A 20,507-nucleotide genomic window follows, 5' to 3' on the forward strand; every position below is an offset into this window, starting at 1 on the left:
AGTTGGGAAGGATTAGATTGGCGTTGATTTGTTTGGGCTCCTGAGCCACACGAATCGGTGTCGAAGAGTGGGACCCACCATTCTGCACTTTTCCTTTCTTCCAATTGGCTCGTTCCTTTTCTCTTCTCCTATGTTTCGAATTACGCGTAATTAATGTGACCACTTTTAAACTGCGCGCCAATTCATAAAATAATGCTGAAAGGATCTGAATCAACCTTTTTCTAAAAAGCTAAATAAAGAAAATAAAAATACCTAAGCAAAATATCTACTCATAAAACATGTTCATCTTTTTGGTCCCTATCTACACAACAACTTCAACTAGCAGGAATGTTTCAGCTTTGCGTATCATTTACTCCAACAATGTTTTAGTATCTCTGTCGTAACTTTCTTTTAATTAATACTTACACCATTATTCTAGTTTTGTTATTTTGATACTTCAAAATAAATTGATTACGTATTGTTACAACTCTAAAAAATGTTAACTGAATAAACATAAATCTAACTTTTTGAAACATAAAAGTAATATATCCATAACGTAACTATTATATTATGGACAGTTTTTCCTCCCAACAATGTGGTGTAAAGCTATTCCCACCGTTATATTGTAGATAGTAATATACGAAATCATAATAATCCATCAAGTGTAGGAGTTCGATGACTTACATAAATTCATAATTTATAATTTTGTTATCCTAACTGTAAATAACCACAGATTAACATTTTTCGTAAAAAAAAAACATTAACTTATTCTTGACCCACAGAGAGATTAGTAAATTTGTGAAAATTAGTTAGTATTGTAAAAAAAAATGAATACATGTCCACACACATTTAATGTACGCAACTTATCTTCATATTCTTTAAGAAAAATAATATATATATATATATATTTGGTAATTGTTTTAGTTCTTAATTAATTGTTTTGGTTGTTGGGTGTTTTGCTGGAGTCATTCTCGTCTTCGTGCTCTTCCTTCGGCTCTCGGTCTCAGGTGAACACCGAGTGGGGTACATGCGGAATGCACTCCGACACTCAAGTCAGTAAAGCGGGTGATCAGTATTCGAGTAGGTGCACAGTAATAAATGACGTAATTTGTTCTTTGGAATGTGTGTTATTTATATTATTTTAATGGGCTTACCTCATTGGGCTTGATCAGTGGAAAGAATCGCACTTAGGGTTGCATTACCTAATCCTTAATGATGGTTTAGTTTCACTAACATTGGTTTGAGCGTTAATGGTTATACGTGTCGGTCGGCCGACCGATGCATCATGTCTCGATCGGCCATGCAGATAGAGTCGTGTTAGCGCGTGTCTCGGACAAGAAGATCGAGACACGTCATGATATCGGTCGACCATACCGGTACATATAGCTTTAATAACTATAAAATGTATAAAATAATAATTAATTAGGAATTATGAATTACGAATTCAGTAATAGTAGTTAAAAAGACAAACAAAAATAATTGTCTGAGACGTTGATTATTGTTCATGTGAAGACGTAAGTTCTTCATGATATAATAGAAATTTCTAAAAAACTTAGGATACCATAAATATCAAAAAAGGAAAATAATCAAATAAAATTGTAATCTAGAGAGAGGTATAGAAGAGAGAACCTGAATTTGTGCTTTTAGAAGCAAAATGGAGACGTGCATTTATAATGTAGAAGAGAAACCAAACCAGAGCAGAATGAAGGAGGAAAAGAGAGCAGAAAAAGGTTATTGATTGTGGTGGCACCAAGTTTGAGCGCATCTGATGCATCTGAGGACAATGTTGTGTGCATCATCCTTAGAGCAGATTCAGTCTCTTCTACAATATTTCGAGGTCTCTTCTAACAAATTTGAAACTAAACAAAAAAAAAACTCACTTCCACAAGGTTATTCTACATTATCCATTTTCCTTCTTGTGATATCTTTTATTGGTTTTACTTAAATGTAAATGTAAATAGTAGATTTAGTTTTTATTTAACTTATTTTACAAAGTATAATTCATAATTATATTGTTTAGTTTGAAAAAAAAATTGTTGAGTGACGTCAAGTAGGCGTAAAATGGAAACTTGGACTCAAAAACAAAATTAAGAAGCATTATTGGCATATATTTTTGGGTTAAATGAATTTTAGGGAAAATTTTCTTAAGAGGCTGGCAGAGTTATAATACTAAGAAATTTCTCTCTCAATATACCTATATAGTTTCTAAATATATATTTTATTTTCTAATGTAATTTCTAATGATTAAGCATAGTTGTTTAAATGTTTGGTTGATAAATGAACAACTTATAACTTTTTTTTAAAATGTTGTAGTGTGATAATTAATTATTCTATAAACTAAGTACTGAAGCAATTTTACATTTGAATACATTGAGTTCTAATTACACAATCTTAGTTTTTAAGATTATATTAAGTGTTTTTGTTGTTATTTGTGTATTCACATAAATGATACTTTTTTTACCCTTGTCTCTAAAGAATTTTAAAATGTTCTCATTAGAAAATAACAAGTGTATTTATGTTGTCTTTTGAGAAATTTCTTTAATATTATATTTTTATTTTAAGCTAATTACAAAAGTTGGCCAGGTCACTTCTACATGTAGAATATACAATACAAACGCTTACATTTAAATGCTTATTTTTATCATTGAATTTATTTTATTATATGAATTATTTTAATTTATTATTAATAATAAATAAATAAAAATGCTTTGCCCAACGTTGAAGCAGTAATGATACTAGTATGTAATCAAACACTAATCTAACCCTTCACTTTATTTATTTTTTGTACGTTACAAAGACTTTATTAGTTATTATTATGTCTTCTTTTACTTTATTTGAATAAACAAACAAAAAACTATTTATCTTTTTCTGGCAATATAAAAAAATAAAATTCTAAACTATTTTATTTTATTTTGAACAAAACCATATTGTTATACATTTTTATTTGTTGCATCTTATCCAAGTTTTATAATAATGTTATTTAAGTAATGTTGTGATAATTCCTTTGTACCAAGATTCCGTAACGTAAGTTGTTGTGGTGACATAATTCTACAGGTGTCATTTTCATGTCTGTCACGTGTGTAAAGCATATTTAGTGTACCTTTTTCACTTAAAAATAAATAATAATTCTTTAATTTGTACGCATGGTGCAATATTCTTGTGCTTTTGAAGGTTTACGAGGAAATGGGATAAAAAATAAAAAAGTAAATTTGTTCTTTGTATAACAAATAAAAGTATTATTTTTTATTTAATTGAAATAATTAGGAGTGGAACAAAATCAAACTTAGGGTGCATCATCAGTGTTTGATGAATGTAATGGCATTTAAGTCATTTATAACTGATAAAGAAATAACCATAATCGATTTTAGGTGTTTTTTTTCATCTTATCAAAATTCTTCCTACACCCCATCAAATAAGTAAAATAATCAAAATAATTTATCTAGTTCTTATTTTAAAAAGTTTTTTTAAATATAATTTCAAAAAATTATTTCAAAAAACACATTCCAAAAATCTTCTTAAAAATATGGTTTCTGAAAATTCTGTTTCTTTCTAAAAAAACATTTTCCGTAATGCATTACAATTTTATAAATTCTGAAAAGGGATGTTCTGAAAGTTTTCAGAAAAGATAATCTGAAAATCGTTTAAAAAAAAGTAAAATAATTTTTTCAGAAAATTGAGGGGGTGCAGGAAGGAATACCCTCGATTTTAGTGACAAGTATTGAATATTCAGTCACTGACATACTTTTCTTCCTGCACCTTCGTATCTTCTTCCCACTCCTCTACATTTTTTACTAAAAGTCCAATTTAATATTTTTAAATTATAGAATTTGAAAATAATTTTTAAACTTTACAATCCATAATACAAAATTATAAATTTAGGAAAATATTTTATGAATTTGAAAATACTTTTTAAACTTTTTAATTCAAAATATAATGTTGTGTTTTAAATGGTAAAATTTAATATGCATTTTCAAATCCAAAAAATATCTTCCAAATTGTACCATTTAAAATATATTTTTATATTTTAAATTTAACATATTTTATGGAAAAGTAATTTTGAAATAAAAAAAATTATAAAAGTACATAAATAAGGAAGTGCTGAAAGGAAACGTCCATATACAATTAGGTCATGAGTTTATTTTTGTATTTTTACATTACATTTCCTTTTCTTCTACGAAACTCGTTTTTTACAATAATCACTTCTCTTCTATCATTTCCTCCTTTATTTTCATCCAAAATCATTAAGCTATATTCTTTTATTTATTTATTTATTTTCCTCTACGCAATTAAACTCCTCCGGAATAATTATGTCTCTTAATTGCTTGTATGAATGAAAAGGGTACATTTATATTATTTTCAAAGGAACAATCAAGTCATAATTTAGCCTCTGGATTATTTAGGTCGTGCAAAATTATAATTATAACTTCATTGTCACGATCCTACAAAAAATAAGTGAAAACTAAATCCAAATTCAATAAATATTTTAAAAAAAAATACTTGAAATTAAGTAACATAGTACTTACCTATCGAAAATTGTTCATAATTTTTTCCATATGAATACTGTACTAAATATGAGAACGTTCTAAATACTTCCAAATTTAGTTAGAGTATCGAATTATAGTATTTAAATTAAAAAAATAATTGTTTTTTGACAATTTTCAATGTTAATAAAATATAAAATTATCAAAATGAAAATGATAAATGTACATTTGTAATTTATGAAAATGATGAATAAAATATAAAATCTGAAAAACTTTAAAAAATATTAGCATACAAGTTATGAGCGGTAGTTTTAAATAATTTCCCTCATTATTACAAGTTTCATTTAAAGAATGAATGTCATTAATGATGAACTCATTATCAAGAATGAAAATTGAAAGGGTATTATTGGATAGTTATTAGGAGGTTATACCTAATTAGAAGTTGTGTTATAAATAATCCTAATATTCTAATATATATTGGGTTGAAACTGATAATCCTAATATATATATTTACTATTTTTCCATAAATCTTAAACATATTCATTTTTATGTGTCAAGATTCACCATCAATTTATAGAATTTAATACATACCATCAATTTACATAATTTAATACATTGATGGAGAATTTGTTACCGATTTGATTTATGGAGTCATATTATAAAAGAAAATACAATAAAAGCATTTTCTCATTGAACAATAATTTTAACAATTTAAAGATAACGTCGCTTAATACAAGAGGTGACAATATAGGTTAGACTCTATTAGTTACTTTATAAAAGTGTAAGATGAGTTGACCTTGGACTACGTATATAAGAAAAAATTATATATTTATTAAGATATTTCTTTATGTATTCCATCAAATTTATCTGTGCATCTCGTCAATTTCGGTATTTAATTTTCATACTATAAAAGTGAATTTCAAAAATGGAAATTTAGAAGAATAACTTTTTTGAAACAACTATTTTACCTTTCATAAAATAAAACAACTGTTTTGGTTTATGGACTTCGATTTCTGGAAGTGCACGAAGAAATTTGATGGGGTGTTAAAAAAAATATTTCTTGTTTATTACGCGGTTAGCGGGTTGGCTCGCCCTGTCCCGCACATGGCTTGCACAGGTTGTGAGTTATGCGATACAAGCCTAAACAAGTTAGCATGCCAAAATAGTTTGTTTGTCCCGCATTTTTTCTAAAGGGTTCCAAGTTGGCCTGCACAACCCACCCTCCATTGTCACCCTTGATAATATCTTATCCTCATTGGGAGTTTACTCATGTGAGACACATCAATGGCTCGAATGAATTTTATGTATTTGTTATTATTAAGTTATTTAGATAACATCTCCAATTATAGTTTAGGTTCAAGTATAGATCAAGACCTATACTTCAACCAAGACAACATTAGTGGTTGCATGTTACAACTTTAGTGTTGGGCATGGAATGCATTAAGTGCTTGTCTCCATTTTTTTCACCAATAACTACAAAAAAGATTATCATTGGATTTGGTTTTCCACTTGAAAAGTGTATAAATATTACAACACATTTACTTTCCCCAAAACCCATGCATGGACCTACATTTCTAATTTCTCTGCTTAACCCTTTAATCGTGATATAACTTACTACATGTGGTCACGTGCATCCTCCTAAAGCAATAAAGAGGTATTAGTCACAATACCACAAAAGGTGGATAACGCCATGGAATGCTCAACACATTTGTCTACTTAAAGGTGTTCAATTTAATGGTAATGTCCATTTGTGTGACACCACCACATACATGGTACATTAACCACATCATTTGCTACATATAACTACCACAACAAACTTTCGATGACGATGTAAGCTCAAATAATAACACATTTGAGCATGTATTTGTACTTCTCTTGTAATTTCCATTCTTCATTGACAACATGATATGCCACTGGAGAGTTAACAACCTCAACTCCAATCTTCATATCAACATGTTAGGTCTTTCTCTCATGGTCATAAATTTTATGACAATTTATTTGGTAAATACAACCACTCCAATCTTCGACAACCATTGCTCAACATGTTCATGGACTATCATCATCCTATGCCTTTCCAATCTTCGTTAAAGTGGGTTTCACTAACATACAATTTTACAAGTCATTTGGATGTTTTCTTTTGTCAACCAAATATGTTAAAAACTTCCACATTCATCCTTCCACATGCATTATTATTGTCTAACAATGCTATCATAAGGCCTGAATGGTCCACATAAAAATGATGACAACACTGCAATTTCACATTTTTTCCCATCTATAATGCATAACGATAAAATAATACCTAACAGACAACGAAAAAAAACCTTTTTGTGACACATCATCTCATAAATAAATAATTTCCCTCTTGTAATAATATTGAAGTTTAATTTTAATTTCAATTCTTATTCATAACTTTCTCTTATTGCTCTCTTATGTTCCATTTTCAAGATTATAAGTTCCATATTTTTTGACCATCATAAGAAGTAAACACCCTAAACAACCAAAACAAATTCAATCAATTTCCATACATTTAATATAATTTATTTTAATAATTTTCAATTTCTTTAAAATTAACTCCATATAATATGTTATTACTAAATTAATTTACTTTTTTTTATAAAATCATTATTTTTCACACTTAATTTTTAATTAATTTAAACACACATGAAATACAAATATTAATCAGAATTCACTCAAAGCAAACACAATTTCAACTAATTCAAAACAATTGAAATCGTGTAAAGCTTGCACAATTTCAATCTTAATTTCGTTCATCTAAAGTTATATGATGGTTGCATGACTTTAATTCAAAGTGAACAACCAAAATCGTTAATACTTTATATAATTTCACTTAAAATATATATTATTTTTAAGTAAAATCATTTATGATTAACATGATTTCATTGTGCAAATTTAAGTGATATGAATTATGACCGACTTTACCCTAAGTCAATCAAAATCATTTAAATTTGTAACAATTTCTTACTAAAATCATACATCTTACTAAGATTTGAAATAAAATTATATCAGCTTAAGCTTAGTACACCTTACCAATCTACATAATTAAAAAACATTTACCCATTTTAATAATAAATCAAGAAAATTACAGCGTGTTAAATATTCCCACAAAATTCAAAATTCACACCACATAACTGATGTATTTTAAATATAAATAAGAAATTAAAAAAAAAACATTATAATAGTGTGTTAAAACCTACCCAACTACCCACAGTAAGAAACATGTCACGAGTAAGGTAAAAAAATGGTAAAAGCCGAATCACATGGCCAAGGCCACCCGAATATCGATGTCTTTCATTTATTGGATTCATCACTTCCACCATCTTTCAAATTAATGACACAAATATAAATGTTCCACACAAAATAAATACCCCCACCATTTCATTTCTACGCCTTTTAAGTATTTTTTTTAAAAAGTTTACCAAAATAAAAATATTAAAATAATAAAACTTCTTAATTAAATTATTTTTAAATTTATTAATATAAATCAAATTTATTATAAACTTTTTTTTTCACTTTCCTTTCCAATCTAATAATCTAATTTTCACTTTCTCTCATATTAATTAGTACACAATCAAATTTATATCTTTTTATTTTTTTTCTTACTTTTCCACCCTCCTTCATTAAAAACAAAGCTTAAGTTAAACAAACAAACAACACATCACGTTGCACGTAGTTCAAGAATGCTAACCTCCCCAGCACCTTTCTCTATGACCCATCACAGACCAATAGCAACGAAACGACCCTTCGTTTCGGACAAAAAATAAACTAAAATAAAACCATATTATATGCAGTTTAAGATTCGGCTAACCATTTTCGTCACAATATATATATATATATATATATATATATATATATATATATTTATAGAAGTCTATAAACAACACTGGGAGAAAAAAAAATAATTAAGAAAATAGAAAAAACTAAAACTACAGGTCCAAATTCGCATCGCGTTGTAGATCTGCAACTCTCGGGTTTCGTCATCCATCAATTCAATCCTCTCTTCTTCGATTCGTTTTCGAGGTCCAAATTGTCCTCGCAGGTCAGCTCCTCTTCTTCGATGCATTTCCCTTCCTCTCATTCTTTCTCCGTATTTCAATTCTCTTTTCGCAGTTTCCATTTCCATTCTCCAAAATTTTAGGGTTTTCAGATTCTGCAAATACCGTAGATCTTGATTCGCACCATGAAAACCACGCTTCTTTTCTCTCCTTCAACTTTTCTAATCGGAATCTATGTAAACTGAACCTTACCATTATTAGAATGTGAGCATATGATTTATAAGCTACACGTTTATCGTTATGCATGTAATTTTATTGTCGTTTAATTTGCGTATGTCTGTGTGTGCAATGGTGTGTGGATCTATTTTATGCTTATATTCGTCGGATTTGGAGCGAATTGGTTGGTTGTAAGCGTCGTGTGTGGTTTTTTGTTTTGCAGATTGTGAGTTGAATGGAAGGAACTGGAGGCAGCAGTGCCTCGGCTGCTGCACCCGTGAACCAATGGTGGCAGGAATTTTCGAAGCTATTTCAATATTATCTGGATAAATCCACGCCGCACGCTACTTATAGATGGATTGGGAGTTTGGTTATTGTGTCGATCTTTGTTTTGCGGGTTTTTTATGTCCAGGGATTTTACATTGTGTCTTATGGATTGGGAATCTATCTGCTGAATCTGTTGATTGGGTTTCTGTCACCGTTGGTCGATCCTGAGCTGGAGCCCTCTGATGGACCTTTGCTGCCGACTAAAGGTTCTGACGAGTTCAAACCGTTCATTCGCCGACTGCCTGAGTTTAAGTTCTGGTAATTTAGGAATTTTGTTGTGTGGGTGGTTTAGTACTAACATTTTCATGAAAAAAATATGAACATTGTCGTTTGCCCCCTGAAACCTGCTTTAATAATTTTGAAGCAATCTCTTTAAAGAAAACTTGGATTCAATGTGAGTTTCATGTTAATAGTTGCTTCAATGTCTCTTGTTCATACTCAGTCTTTTTTATCGGTGAATATTTGACTTGTAACTTTTGTAATGTTCATCTGTCATTTCGTTTATTTGAATATGACTCCGAGTCATTTCTGTATTTCATGTGGCACTTACCTTTATAGAGGTAATGTAAGTTTTACAGAGGTGATAGCTATGAGGAAAATGTTTCTCTAATCTTTCCATTTGCCTTACCAGAAAACATTGTTGTTATCGCAGAAAATAACTATGTGTTTGGGAAATGCAAAAAAATTAACTAGTTGTGCCCAGCGTCGACTGCATTTAATTATTCAATATCGGTTAATTGCCAGACATTTTGCTGCAAGATTTTAGTCATTGGCATTGCATAAAGAAGCTGATAATTGTATGGGAAACAATATTTTATCTTTTGAAATGGTACATGAAAAATGAATTTTCTATTTATATTATTCTCTATTGAACAAACTGTTGCTTATCTTTCATGTCTTACTTATTTTCCTGGTTTGATCAGTCATATGGAAAACTTTTGAACATATCTGTTGCATGATGCATCATACTATTTGGCTGGGTTGGTTTGTCAACCTTAATCTTATTGTGTTGGTTTATCTTTCAAGTTTTCAAACAAAATTCTCTGGAATTATGTTTCTTTAATTAGTTCCGAAATATTTGTCTCAATAATCACTTAAATGTTTTTAAATTTGAAATAGATAACTATTTGTCCTGACAAATTTCACACTTCCTGAAGACTTAGTTTTAAAAATCCAAATGACAACATAGTATTAGGAAAGTATTATTGCTTAACAAAATATGTGAACATCCCCTTGCTCCTTTTGAAAAATGAGTTATATGGAGCAAAACCTGTGTCAATGTTGTTGACTGATATTATATAACTGGAATAACTTCATAGATGAGTATGATGCGCGTGAGTTGATTTGTTTAATTATTCTTTCTCGAGAGAGAGGCTGGTGCTATTTATGCTCATCCCTTTATTTTTGTTTAACAAGTAAGATATTATCATGCTAAAAGCCTACCTGTGTCTGTTGGAAACAGTTCAAAGAAATCACCATTTATGGATGAGGATATTGATTTGAGATGTTGTTGGCTGTAGGTATTCTTTCACAAAGGCTTTCTGCGTAGCATTTGTGATGACTTTCTTTTCTGTGTTTGATGTTCCTGTGTTTTGGCCAATATTACTCTGTTATTGGGTTGTCCTGTTTGTCCTTACTATGAGGCGCCAAATTGCACACATGATCAAATACAAATACATACCATTCAACATTGGGAAGCAGGTAACCTTACTCTTAAATTGGCTCTCATCAATTTACTTTTCGCCCCTGTAATTTGTTTTGTACATTTTGTCCAGTACAGGCAACATTTACTTTGTCTGTATCATTGACCTGAATGATAGTAATGTATTTTGTTTTAATGTGTTGTAGAAATATACTGGCAAAAGATCCTCTGCAAGTAGCAGTGGCAGTCGTGCAGACTGAAGCTTGGTTTTGTTGTGACTTGAAAAATGCAAATCTCATAGTTAGGTTTTGTGGACATCCAGGGTAGATTTTTCCCTTTTATTTGAAGGAATTTGTAGTCAGAGTATGACGGATGCCAATATGCAGTTACAGAAATATTATCTGTGTTCCACTCAGAAGACATCCTAATGCAGGCTTTGAACGTCAATGTGGATATACATTAGTATTTGATTCAGTTTTAGATTTCATCGCAAATCTAGATTGTATTGCGATGCTGCAGACCATGATTTGAAGACAAACTTCGTATAGCACTCATTTTTTTCCTGTTCAAGGAAAAACTATTTGCCTTTTTTGTTCATGCGTCTTATAAGGTTGTAAGATGAACTGGCAGTTTGACAATATCTCTACCCGTGTATTTTTTTTCTTTCCATTCAAAAGTAAATTCTATTTATGGCTACGGCCGGGCTTTTACTTTTATCATTTTTTGCAGCTTTTGAAACTGTCTAACATTGCTCATCGAAAAATTAACATTTTAATAGATCCATTATTGTTAAATTAGCACAAAAGGTTTCTCTTGCTCTTATTTTATTGTGATGCTTTGTATGGCCTCTCTTTATCAAAAGCTTATCGAGAATATTGAAGAATTAGGTTAACTTTGAATTTTGGTGATGAGATGGTTTACGTATTTTTATGTTTGAATAAACGCTAATTATGTATGTATGAATTTATTTAATCTTGAAATAAAAACCAAAGCTTTGATCCAAACTTGAGTGTTCTTTTGAAATATCTTTTACAATAATTTAGACATTAAATAATTTATTATAATTTGAAATAATCATTATTATTAATTTGTTAAGAGAGTTGATCTGGGAAGTACTCAGATATTTAAACAAACCTACTTTAATATGCATCTTTATAAATTAAATTCATATGTATCTTTATAAATTTAAAACTTTCATATTTACCTTTTGTGGAATTAAATTGCAGTGGAGAGCATTCATTAATTTTCGAATGGTAATAGTGTGAAAAGAAAGCCTAACTCCAATAAGTTGTTTAAGACTAGTGAAGTCAAATATTTGTCCTACATTCGTGAAGGTAGCCGTAGTGGATTGAAAACCATATCAACAGGTTCTACGTCTTACAAATAAGTTATATCTTGTTTAGACAATTTTTGAAATGATACCTTTATTTCCATGTCTCTTCGCCACTTTATCATCTACTTTAGTTTAACATTTCTGTAAAATAAAAATCCAAATCGTTTATGGATTACAATTGGAACCCCTCCCTCCTTTTACGATTTTCAATTTAACTTCTATATAATTTTGTCCACATATATCTTGAATACATAATCCGGAATGTTAAATAATTTACTTTTAGTTTTGGATTGTCCAAATAAGGAAATGAAAATGTTATTTTATATTGTACAATTTAGAAGTCAATTTTATTTTCAAATTATGCAGTGAAATACATTTGTTTTTTTATTGTGTTTCATAATGTACAATTTGAAAGTCAAAATTTTGTATTTGCATTTTAGAATACAAATTTTACTTTTGGATTGTAAATTTTAGAACACAATCCACAAAACAAATTTGTGTTTTGAATTCTACAATCCAATAATCTTAAAATAAAATTTTGTATTTTGGATTATATATTTAAGAAGTTTAAGTTGTGCAATTTATTGTAAGTTATTTTTCAAAGTCAATATTTATGTTGTTTAATTGCAATACAATATCAAGTATTACATTAGTTTGTAATCACTCTTTCTATTACTTTGTTGAATATAGAAATGAGATCTCAATTTTGGAGCAAAATAACATATGAAGTGGATAAGTTGTCTAGCATGTATGAGTATGACATTGTGGAGTTTGTGCCAACAAAAGATCAATTTGTTTGAGGAGGTGAGTTAACTAAATATGTATATTATTTGTAAGAAGTGTGACACAAGGCATATACTTATGTTGTATTATTTTTGCATATGTATTTAGTATGTAGGATGACTTACTTGAATGGGTGCGTATGATAACATTTTGACTTGGTTTTGTAATTGTTATTTTGAAGTCTGATACGAAAAACATATAACAAGAAATAAATATATGTGTGTTGTTAAGTTCTAAAAGGACTGATAAGTATATGAAACATAACAACAATTTACTGATCATTATAATTGATACAAAAGCATGTGATTGCCCTTTTACATTATGGGGTAAATCAGTTCACAATGGAGAATAATGGACGTTGAAGGTGATATGTGACAGTCAAAGTCATGAATTAACTGATAAATTACTTGGTCACCCTTATGTCTGATAAATTAAAATCTAATGAGTATTTCTTGGTCATTAACATTATTAAAAGTTTAGTGAAATCGATTTTTTTTACTTACTCTAAATGAGAGTAGTGAGGACAATGTTACCACAATAAATCAAGTGTACAATGTCAAATATGTAGAAGATCATATAGAAGATCTAAAACTAAAATACAACAACTAATGATATTATTAATGTCACAATTATATTAATCGAAGCATGTGTAATAAGTTTTCATAGGTTGTTACAAATGTCTTTTGGACTCATTATAATTTAGTAAAATTGTTGAACGATAAGTAATTTGAATGTTATTAAGTTATTTGCTTATTTCACCTATTAATACTAACATTGGTGTATTTACAGGATAGTATAGACAAATGAGTGACTATAACCGATACCAGATACGTGATTATGATTGCTATTAAATATAATGTTGTATTGACGTGTTTATCAATAAAGCAAAACATGACGATATTCTCATTACTAAGTAAACATGTCACGAATGAATGTGAGTCTACATCGACTTATATGTATTTGACATGTGTATGGTTCACATTTTATTTAGGTATTTTCAAACATATGTGGTCCTTTTCTCCATCCTTAGTTGCAATTAATATGGATTACAATATAAGTTTATGAAACTTTTGCAGATGATATTGCAGAATAATTGTCCCATACACATAAAAAAGAACAACTTATTTTAACTATTTTTTAAAATAAGAATGAATTCCAATCTGTAATGTATTTTAAAAAATAAAATACTTTTAGATTTTACAATCCATAATGCAATTATAAATTTAGAAATAATTTTTGAATTGTATAATTCAAAGTGTATACAATTTTAAAAAAAATAAATTTCAGATTATGCATTGTGGAAACTTAATCCATAGTGAAATTAAAAGTACTAGAGATTTTTTTTTTTAAAAATGAACTCTAACATAAAACCAACACATCAAAAAAATGAGTGACCAAGGCATTCTTGACAAATGACATTGAGTTCCATCAGTGGGTATGGAACAAGTGAAAGAAGAAAAAGTGGATAAGAAGAGAAAAAAAAGGTAGGTTTAAAACACATATGTCATTAAGGACACTTTGGCATTTTCACTATCTCATTCGGGTGCATATTGAATTTATGGGAGTGTAGAAAGAAATTACTTATTCATCTAAGATATTTTCAGCCCAGCACAAAATTTAGATTAAGTAAATTTAAGTGGGCCAAAAAATTGTGCCGGGCCATTTCATTTAAATTCAGCCCAATATTAAAAAACAAGGCTTACTCGGTCGGATATAACGGTTAATAACACATTGGAAGAGTGTTTCTTCTTCAACTGCGTGTCCCAAAACCCTAACAAAAACCCGTAGTTGCAGTGCGGTGCATCAATGGGGAAAGCGAAGGGGAAGCACCGTTTGGACAAGTACTATCACTTAGCGAAAGAGCATGGTTACAGGTCTCGAGCATCATGGAAGCTGGTCCAGCTCAATTCCAAGTTCCAATTCCTCGAGTCCGCACGCTCCGTCCTCGACCTTTGCGCCGCCCCCGGAGGCTGGATGCAGGTGGCTGTGCAGCGCGTCCCCGTAGACCACCTCGTCATCGGCGTGGACCTGGCACCCATCGCGCCCATCCGCGGTGCCATCGCCATCCAGGAAGACATCACCAAAACAGAATGCAAGTCCCGCATCAAGAAGCTCATGGGCCAGCACGGATGCCGCGCCTTTGACGTCATTTTGCACGACGGCTCTCCCAATATCGGCGGCGCCTGGGCTCAGGAAGCCATGAGCCAGAATGCCCTCGTCATCGATGCCGTCAGATTAGCTACTCAGTTCTTAGCGCCCAAGGGTATCTTTGTCACCAAAGTAATCATTCATCTGTTTCCTATTCTTATTCTGATCATTATAATTATTGTTGTTGTAATTATTATTTATTGCTCCTTTTTTGCGTGATAGATTTTCAGGTCGCAAGATTACAGCTCCGTGGTCTATTGCCTGAAGCAGGTGATGTGATGGTTTTTATAATTGAAAAGCAGTTGTACTTGTGATTTTGGGCGGTTTGGTGGAGTTGTTGAGATTTGTTTGTTGATTTTTTTTTGTCTCAGTTGTTTGAGAAGGTTGAGGTGGATAAACCTGCGGCTAGTCGATCTGAATCTGCTGAGATATATGTTTTGGGGCTTAGGTACAAGGCTCCTGCCAAGATTGATCCGCGACTTCTTGATGTGAAGCATCTCTTTCAGGGGTCTGTGGAACCGCAGCCTAAGGTAATCATTCTGTTTTTTTTTTTGTGGATACTGGGTTGGCAATTTTTGTTTTTGTTCCTCTTTGGTTAGGATTGGTTTTATCTGTTGGTGATTGGTGAATCATCTGTGCAGGTGGTGGATGTACTTAGAGATACTAAGCAGAAAAGGCATCGTGACGGGTAACTACTGCTTCATTGCAAGGCTTGTTTTGACTTTTAATATGTTTGCTTTTTTTGTGAGTTACCTTTTTAAATTCATTTCAAGGCTTGGTCTTGCATAACAAATTATTTTTGAATGATTGTTAAGACATTCTGATAAACAGAGAGTACTAGGAATGTGAAAATCTTGGCAGTTTATTAGCTACTCCATTGCAAGGCTTGGTTTGACTTTTAATATGTTTGTTTTTTTGTGATTTACCTTTTTAAATTCTTTGCAAGGCTTGGTCTGGCATAACTAATTATTTTCGAAGGATTCTTAAGGCATCCTGATAAACAGAGAACACTAGGAATGTGAAAAACTTGGCAGTCTATTAGCTACTTTAGTTGATTTTATATACAAATAGCATACTTATTGTTCGCCATCCCTCTAGGTTCTCGCCTTTTAATTTTAGTTTTGTGCTCTAAACATAGTCTGGTACATACTGTAGACTTGTTTGCTAACTTCTTCACTACTGCAGTTATGAAGATGGAAACACTACTTTAAGGAAGATGTCTTCAGCTTCAAATTTCATTTGGTCAGATTCTCCTCTGGAGATCCTTGGTTCAGTCACTTCTATCACCTTTACTGATGCAGCTGATTTACCAATCAAGGATCATGAGCAAACAACTGAAGAGGTATTTTGTTTGAATATGTGAGATGCAATCATGCATTTTCTGTAATCAGTGGAGATTTAGACAAAATCAGTATTGTGAATTTTAATTTTAATGTGGTTGTTTTTGCAGGTCAAATCTCTCTGCGACGATTTAAGGGTTTTGGGGAAGCAAGATTTCAAGCATCTTCTAAAGTAACTACATGATTTGAAATATTACTCAATGAAATGGAGGAGCTTATGTGTGGGGTTTTGATGTTGTTATTTGTCACATGTAGGTGGAGGATTCACATTAGAAAAGCTCTTTCACCAACTCAAAAGCCTGATCCTACTACTAAAGAACAGACAAAAACTGAGCAGAAGGTGGATGAAGAAGATATATTACTCAATGAAATGGAGGAGCTGACTAATGTGATGGACCGCAAGAAGAAACATGCAAAGAAGCTTCTTGCTAAAAGAAGAGCCAAGGTTTTGTTTTTAGCTCTGAACTTCCATTGATTTTGTTGTTATTGGATATGCACATGAATAACTTTTGGAATCTATGCAACATCATTGTTAATATCAATGTTAAATAGCCATTATAGCACCACCATAATGCTACGATGTGGTTTTTTTACCCCTTATGGGAGGCCTGCCTTGGACCACAACGGAGTGTTTTTATGGTGGAATTTTTGCTTTTCTGCCATTGATCACTCTGGTTAATGTTTATTTGCAGAATAATGATGTGATTTTTTACAAAATAATAGATGATGTTTAGTCTGACAAAGAAACTCATTAATCACACTGCTCCATAACAGATTTTAATCCAATCATGACATTTTAGGCTCTATTTTTCTGTTAATTTCTTTTTCAAGTAGATGAGATCAAGCTGATTCACTGCTTTGATGATTTGAATCTTGCAGGACAAGGCACGAAAAGCAACAGGGATGCAAATGGATGCAGTTGAAGATGGTTATGTAGATCAGGAGTTGTTTTCTCTCGCCTCTATAAAGGTTTGCTTTAATCTTTTTCATTTCTCTTGGTTTGAAAAATGATATAACCTGTTGAAGTGCATCAACTGTTTTTTCATTTTAAACTCCTTCTTTTCCTCTTTAGAACTCCCCAAAAGCACAGGTTGTTTGCTTGATATATACCTTTCCTTTGTAACCGGGAGATCTAGAATAGTGTCAGATTACTAATGTTGGGCAACATTTAAGGAGTACTTTACTAATCCTTCAACTCTATATGGGCACATGTACAGAAAGCAGACTTTTAGAGTTACATATTTATTTTTATGTCTGCATATTGTAATCTATATATCCCTTCCTTCGTAGTGTAAAAAAAGAGATTGAGGACACCTCTCACATTTTTGTAATGGGTTCATTCTTTCTTGGGGTTTTAGGGTAAGAAAGATCTGGTAGCTGTTGACAACACTGAGTATGAAGGTGACGAGGGTGAAGTAGAAGATAGTGAGAATGAAGATATCCATGAAATCCCAGGGCGTTCATCCAGTGACTTGGAAGATTCTGATGAGGAGCGTAAAAGGTGAATGACAGGTTCTTTTGATGGTTGCTCATACTCTGTTATGTTAGCATTTACTCTTGAAATTTTCCTTCACAATCTGTGTTGATTTTTAATCAATGTTATACTGATATCAGATACAATGAGCAAATGGAAGATTTGTTGGATAAAGCTTATGAGAAGTTTGTCATCAGAAAGGAAGGAAGTTCAAAGCAGCGGAAGCGAATTAAAAAATCCTATGATGCAGACGCCGAACTTTTGGAGGTACGCATTGTTTCCTTTTTCACGGTTTTGTTTACTTAAACGTTCACTATGTTAGAGGTTTATATACTACGAGATTGAGAACTGAGATTACAATTGATTATTGAAAATCCTTCCATATTTGAACGCCAGGACAGAGGGAACACCATTATATAATCCACACTTTTGTTTCAAGTATCCATTAATTTATTCCCTTGCCCCTTTCTTACATCCAAAGAAACCTTCAGGGTGCACTTTGAAGCTTGCTGCTAATATAAACATGTTTGTTTTTTGTATTCTGTTCTCTAGGTACTTGTTGAATCTCTTTAGGAATGTATTCTTGTTATGTCAAATGTGTGTTATTTTATTGTTTACAAACATGGAATGATGCTTCTTTTTGTTTAGAGCCATTGAATTCTTTAACATGTAGATCATGACCTTTTGGCCGTGTAGGGCGGTGAGGATGATATTGCTCAATCTATGTATGATTCGGATGAAGATCAGGGTGAGCAAGAAGCAAATCCATTGATGATGCCACTTAATGACGGTGCTGAACTCACCCAAGAGGAGATAACAAATAAGTGGTTTAGTCAGGATGTCTTTGCTGAAGCTGCAGAGGAAGGAGACTTTGAGAAGGATGAGAGTAAAGATGAAATGGATGTAGATGATGAGCCTAAGGAGAAGAAATCCATTGCCAAAAAGGTCAAAGAAAATAAAACAGCAGCTCCTGCAGTGGAGGATCACCCTGAACCTCAAGCATCATCCAAGAAAGCAGATGATTTTGAAATAGTTCCTGCGCCTGCCACTGATTCAAGTGATGATGATTCATCCTCTGATGAGTCGGAGGAAGATATCGAAGCCAAAGCTGAGATATTGGCTTATGCTAAGAAGTTGGTGAGAAAAAAACAACGAAATCAGATATTGGATGATGCATATAACAAGTACATGTTTGATGACGAAGGATTGCCCAAGTGGTTTCTAGATGAAGAGAAGAAACACCGCCAACCAGTAAAGCCTATTTCGAAAGAGGAAATGGCTGCAATGAAAGCGCAATTTAAAGAAATTGATGCCCGGCCTGCAAAGAAGGTGGCGGAGGCCAAAGCACGAAAGAAGCGTGCTGCAATGAAGAAGCTTGAGAAGGTACGGAAGAAGGCGAATGCCATATCAGATCAAACAGAGATATCTGATCGTTCGAAGAGGAAGCAAATTGAACAACTCTATAAAAAGGCTGTTCCGAAGAGGCCTAAAAAGGAATATGTAGTTGCAAAGAAAGGTGTACAAGTAAAGACTGGCAAAGGAAAAGTCCTTGTTGATCGAAGAATGAAGAAGGATGCTAGGAAACGTGGACAGGGTAGGGGAGGAAAAGGAGGTTCCAAGGCGAAGAAGGGAGGCAAGGCTCCAAAGGGCAAAGGAGCTTCTAAGGCCTCCTCTGCCAAAAAGGGAAAACAGAGGACTAAGGAATAAATAAAAATAGATTGATACTTGATCATCTTCAGAGTTCAAATTAATGGCTTTGCCTAGTTTTCTAGGCCTATTTTTTGTTTTTCATTTGCTTCCTGCTTGTTATTGTGCAATTGATATTATAAATTAAAGAATGGAGGTTTTTGTCCTTCATAAAGGAAAACGGCAATGTAATCTTAGTTTCGAAATTAATTATGGATTAGTGGCTTTAAATGTTGCAAGTAAATTATCCTTACTCAAAAGTAAATTATCTTAGTAGCTGAGTCGTTTAAATTTTATTGTCATTATTATATACGAAAGAATTTTGTTATCATAAAATAGTTGAAATGCCCCTTTCTAATCAAAGTGAACATGTGTCTTGAAAAAATAATTATCATTCTCATGGGTGTTAAGTAAAATATGACATGCTTTTTGATTTTTCATTGGTGTCTGGAGAATTCAGTCCATGTCCATGATCAGTAAGTTTCTATGAGAACTGTTGACAATAATTTTTGGGGCATTCTTTTCAATACATCACATTATTATAGATCATAGTTAAAAGATTTTTTTTATAGGTATAAATAAGATTAATTATAGGAGGTTGGTTCTCCTTCTCACTCTTGTTTCTTTAACTAACTTGATCCTTTTTCCTTTCTATATGTAATAAAGAGACAAAAGTAATTTTTTAGTGTCAAATAATAATAAAAATTAAAAACAATAATTTTAATTTTTTGAAGTATGAAAACAAAAAAAAATATTAGGACTGATTCACTCACAATTAGGATGACAAAGTGGGATGTCAGGCGGATTAGCCCGTTTTGGTAAAAAAATAAAGGATGAGTGAAATTTTTTAACGACTGTTTCTTCTGCACCTCCATATATTCTTCTCCCAATTCCATACATTTTTATATTTTCAAAAATACCTTTCTATAATATTTTTGAATTATATAATTTAGAAATCTTTTTTTAAATTTCTAATTAGTTTATAAATTACATAATTCGGAAGTCTTTTTATTAAATACATGATTAGTTTTGAGAGATTATATATTTTTATATGGTGTATGAAAGTGGGCGAAGAACCTATAAAG

The 20,507-nt window shown here is 31.6% G+C and overlaps 2 protein-coding genes across 2 annotated transcripts; both read left to right on the plus strand.

Annotated features, from left to right (window-relative positions):
• The first annotated feature begins 8,331 nt into the window (after positions 1-8,331).
• On the plus strand, positions 8,332-11,374 carry LOC137828229 (protein RER1B-like). The gene is made up of 4 exons (XM_068634712.1): positions 8,332-8,517; positions 8,913-9,274; positions 10,537-10,717; positions 10,865-11,374. Exons 2-4 carry the CDS (start codon positions 8,925-8,927, stop codon positions 10,916-10,918), a joined length of 585 nt encoding a protein of 194 aa, XP_068490813.1. The 5' UTR covers positions 8,332-8,517; positions 8,913-8,924; the 3' UTR covers positions 10,919-11,374.
• A 3,113-nt stretch (positions 11,375-14,487) lies between these two features.
• On the plus strand, positions 14,488-19,653 carry LOC137828219 (adoMet-dependent rRNA methyltransferase spb1). Its single transcript, XM_068634701.1, has 11 exons — positions 14,488-15,054; positions 15,145-15,192; positions 15,294-15,452; positions 15,564-15,610; positions 16,108-16,264; positions 16,373-16,434; positions 16,518-16,707; positions 17,142-17,231; positions 17,621-17,763; positions 17,877-18,003; positions 18,433-19,653. Exons 1-11 carry the CDS (start codon positions 14,581-14,583, stop codon positions 19,441-19,443), a joined length of 2,508 nt encoding a protein of 835 aa, XP_068490802.1. The 5' UTR covers positions 14,488-14,580; the 3' UTR covers positions 19,444-19,653.
• Positions 19,654-20,507: the final 854 nt, after the last annotated feature.

Source organism: Phaseolus vulgaris, chromosome 11 (genome assembly GCF_000499845.2).
Source record: "Phaseolus vulgaris cultivar G19833 chromosome 11, P. vulgaris v2.0, whole genome shotgun sequence".
NCBI classification, from domain to species: domain Eukaryota; kingdom Viridiplantae; phylum Streptophyta; class Magnoliopsida; order Fabales; family Fabaceae; genus Phaseolus; species Phaseolus vulgaris.

Excerpts from the sequence above, each read along its gene's own strand:
- LOC137828219 (XM_068634701.1), top strand. The coding sequence starts at position 14,581 with ATGGGGAAAGCGAAGGGGAAGCACCGTTTGGACAAGTACTATCACTTA. Across the intron at positions 15,611-16,107 it reads CAGAAAAGGCATCGTGACGG|TTATGAAGATGGAAACACTA; the intron begins GTAACTACTGCT and ends TCACTACTGCAG. Across the intron at positions 17,232-17,620 it reads TTTCTCTCGCCTCTATAAAG|GGTAAGAAAGATCTGGTAGC; the intron begins GTTTGCTTTAAT and ends TTGGGGTTTTAG.
- LOC137828229 (XM_068634712.1), top strand. The coding sequence starts at position 8,925 with ATGGAAGGAACTGGAGGCAGCAGTGCCTCGGCTGCTGCACCCGTGAAC. Across the intron at positions 9,275-10,536 it reads CTGCCTGAGTTTAAGTTCTG|GTATTCTTTCACAAAGGCTT; the intron begins GTAATTTAGGAA and ends TGTTGGCTGTAG. Across the intron at positions 10,718-10,864 it reads CATTCAACATTGGGAAGCAG|AAATATACTGGCAAAAGATC; the intron begins GTAACCTTACTC and ends AATGTGTTGTAG.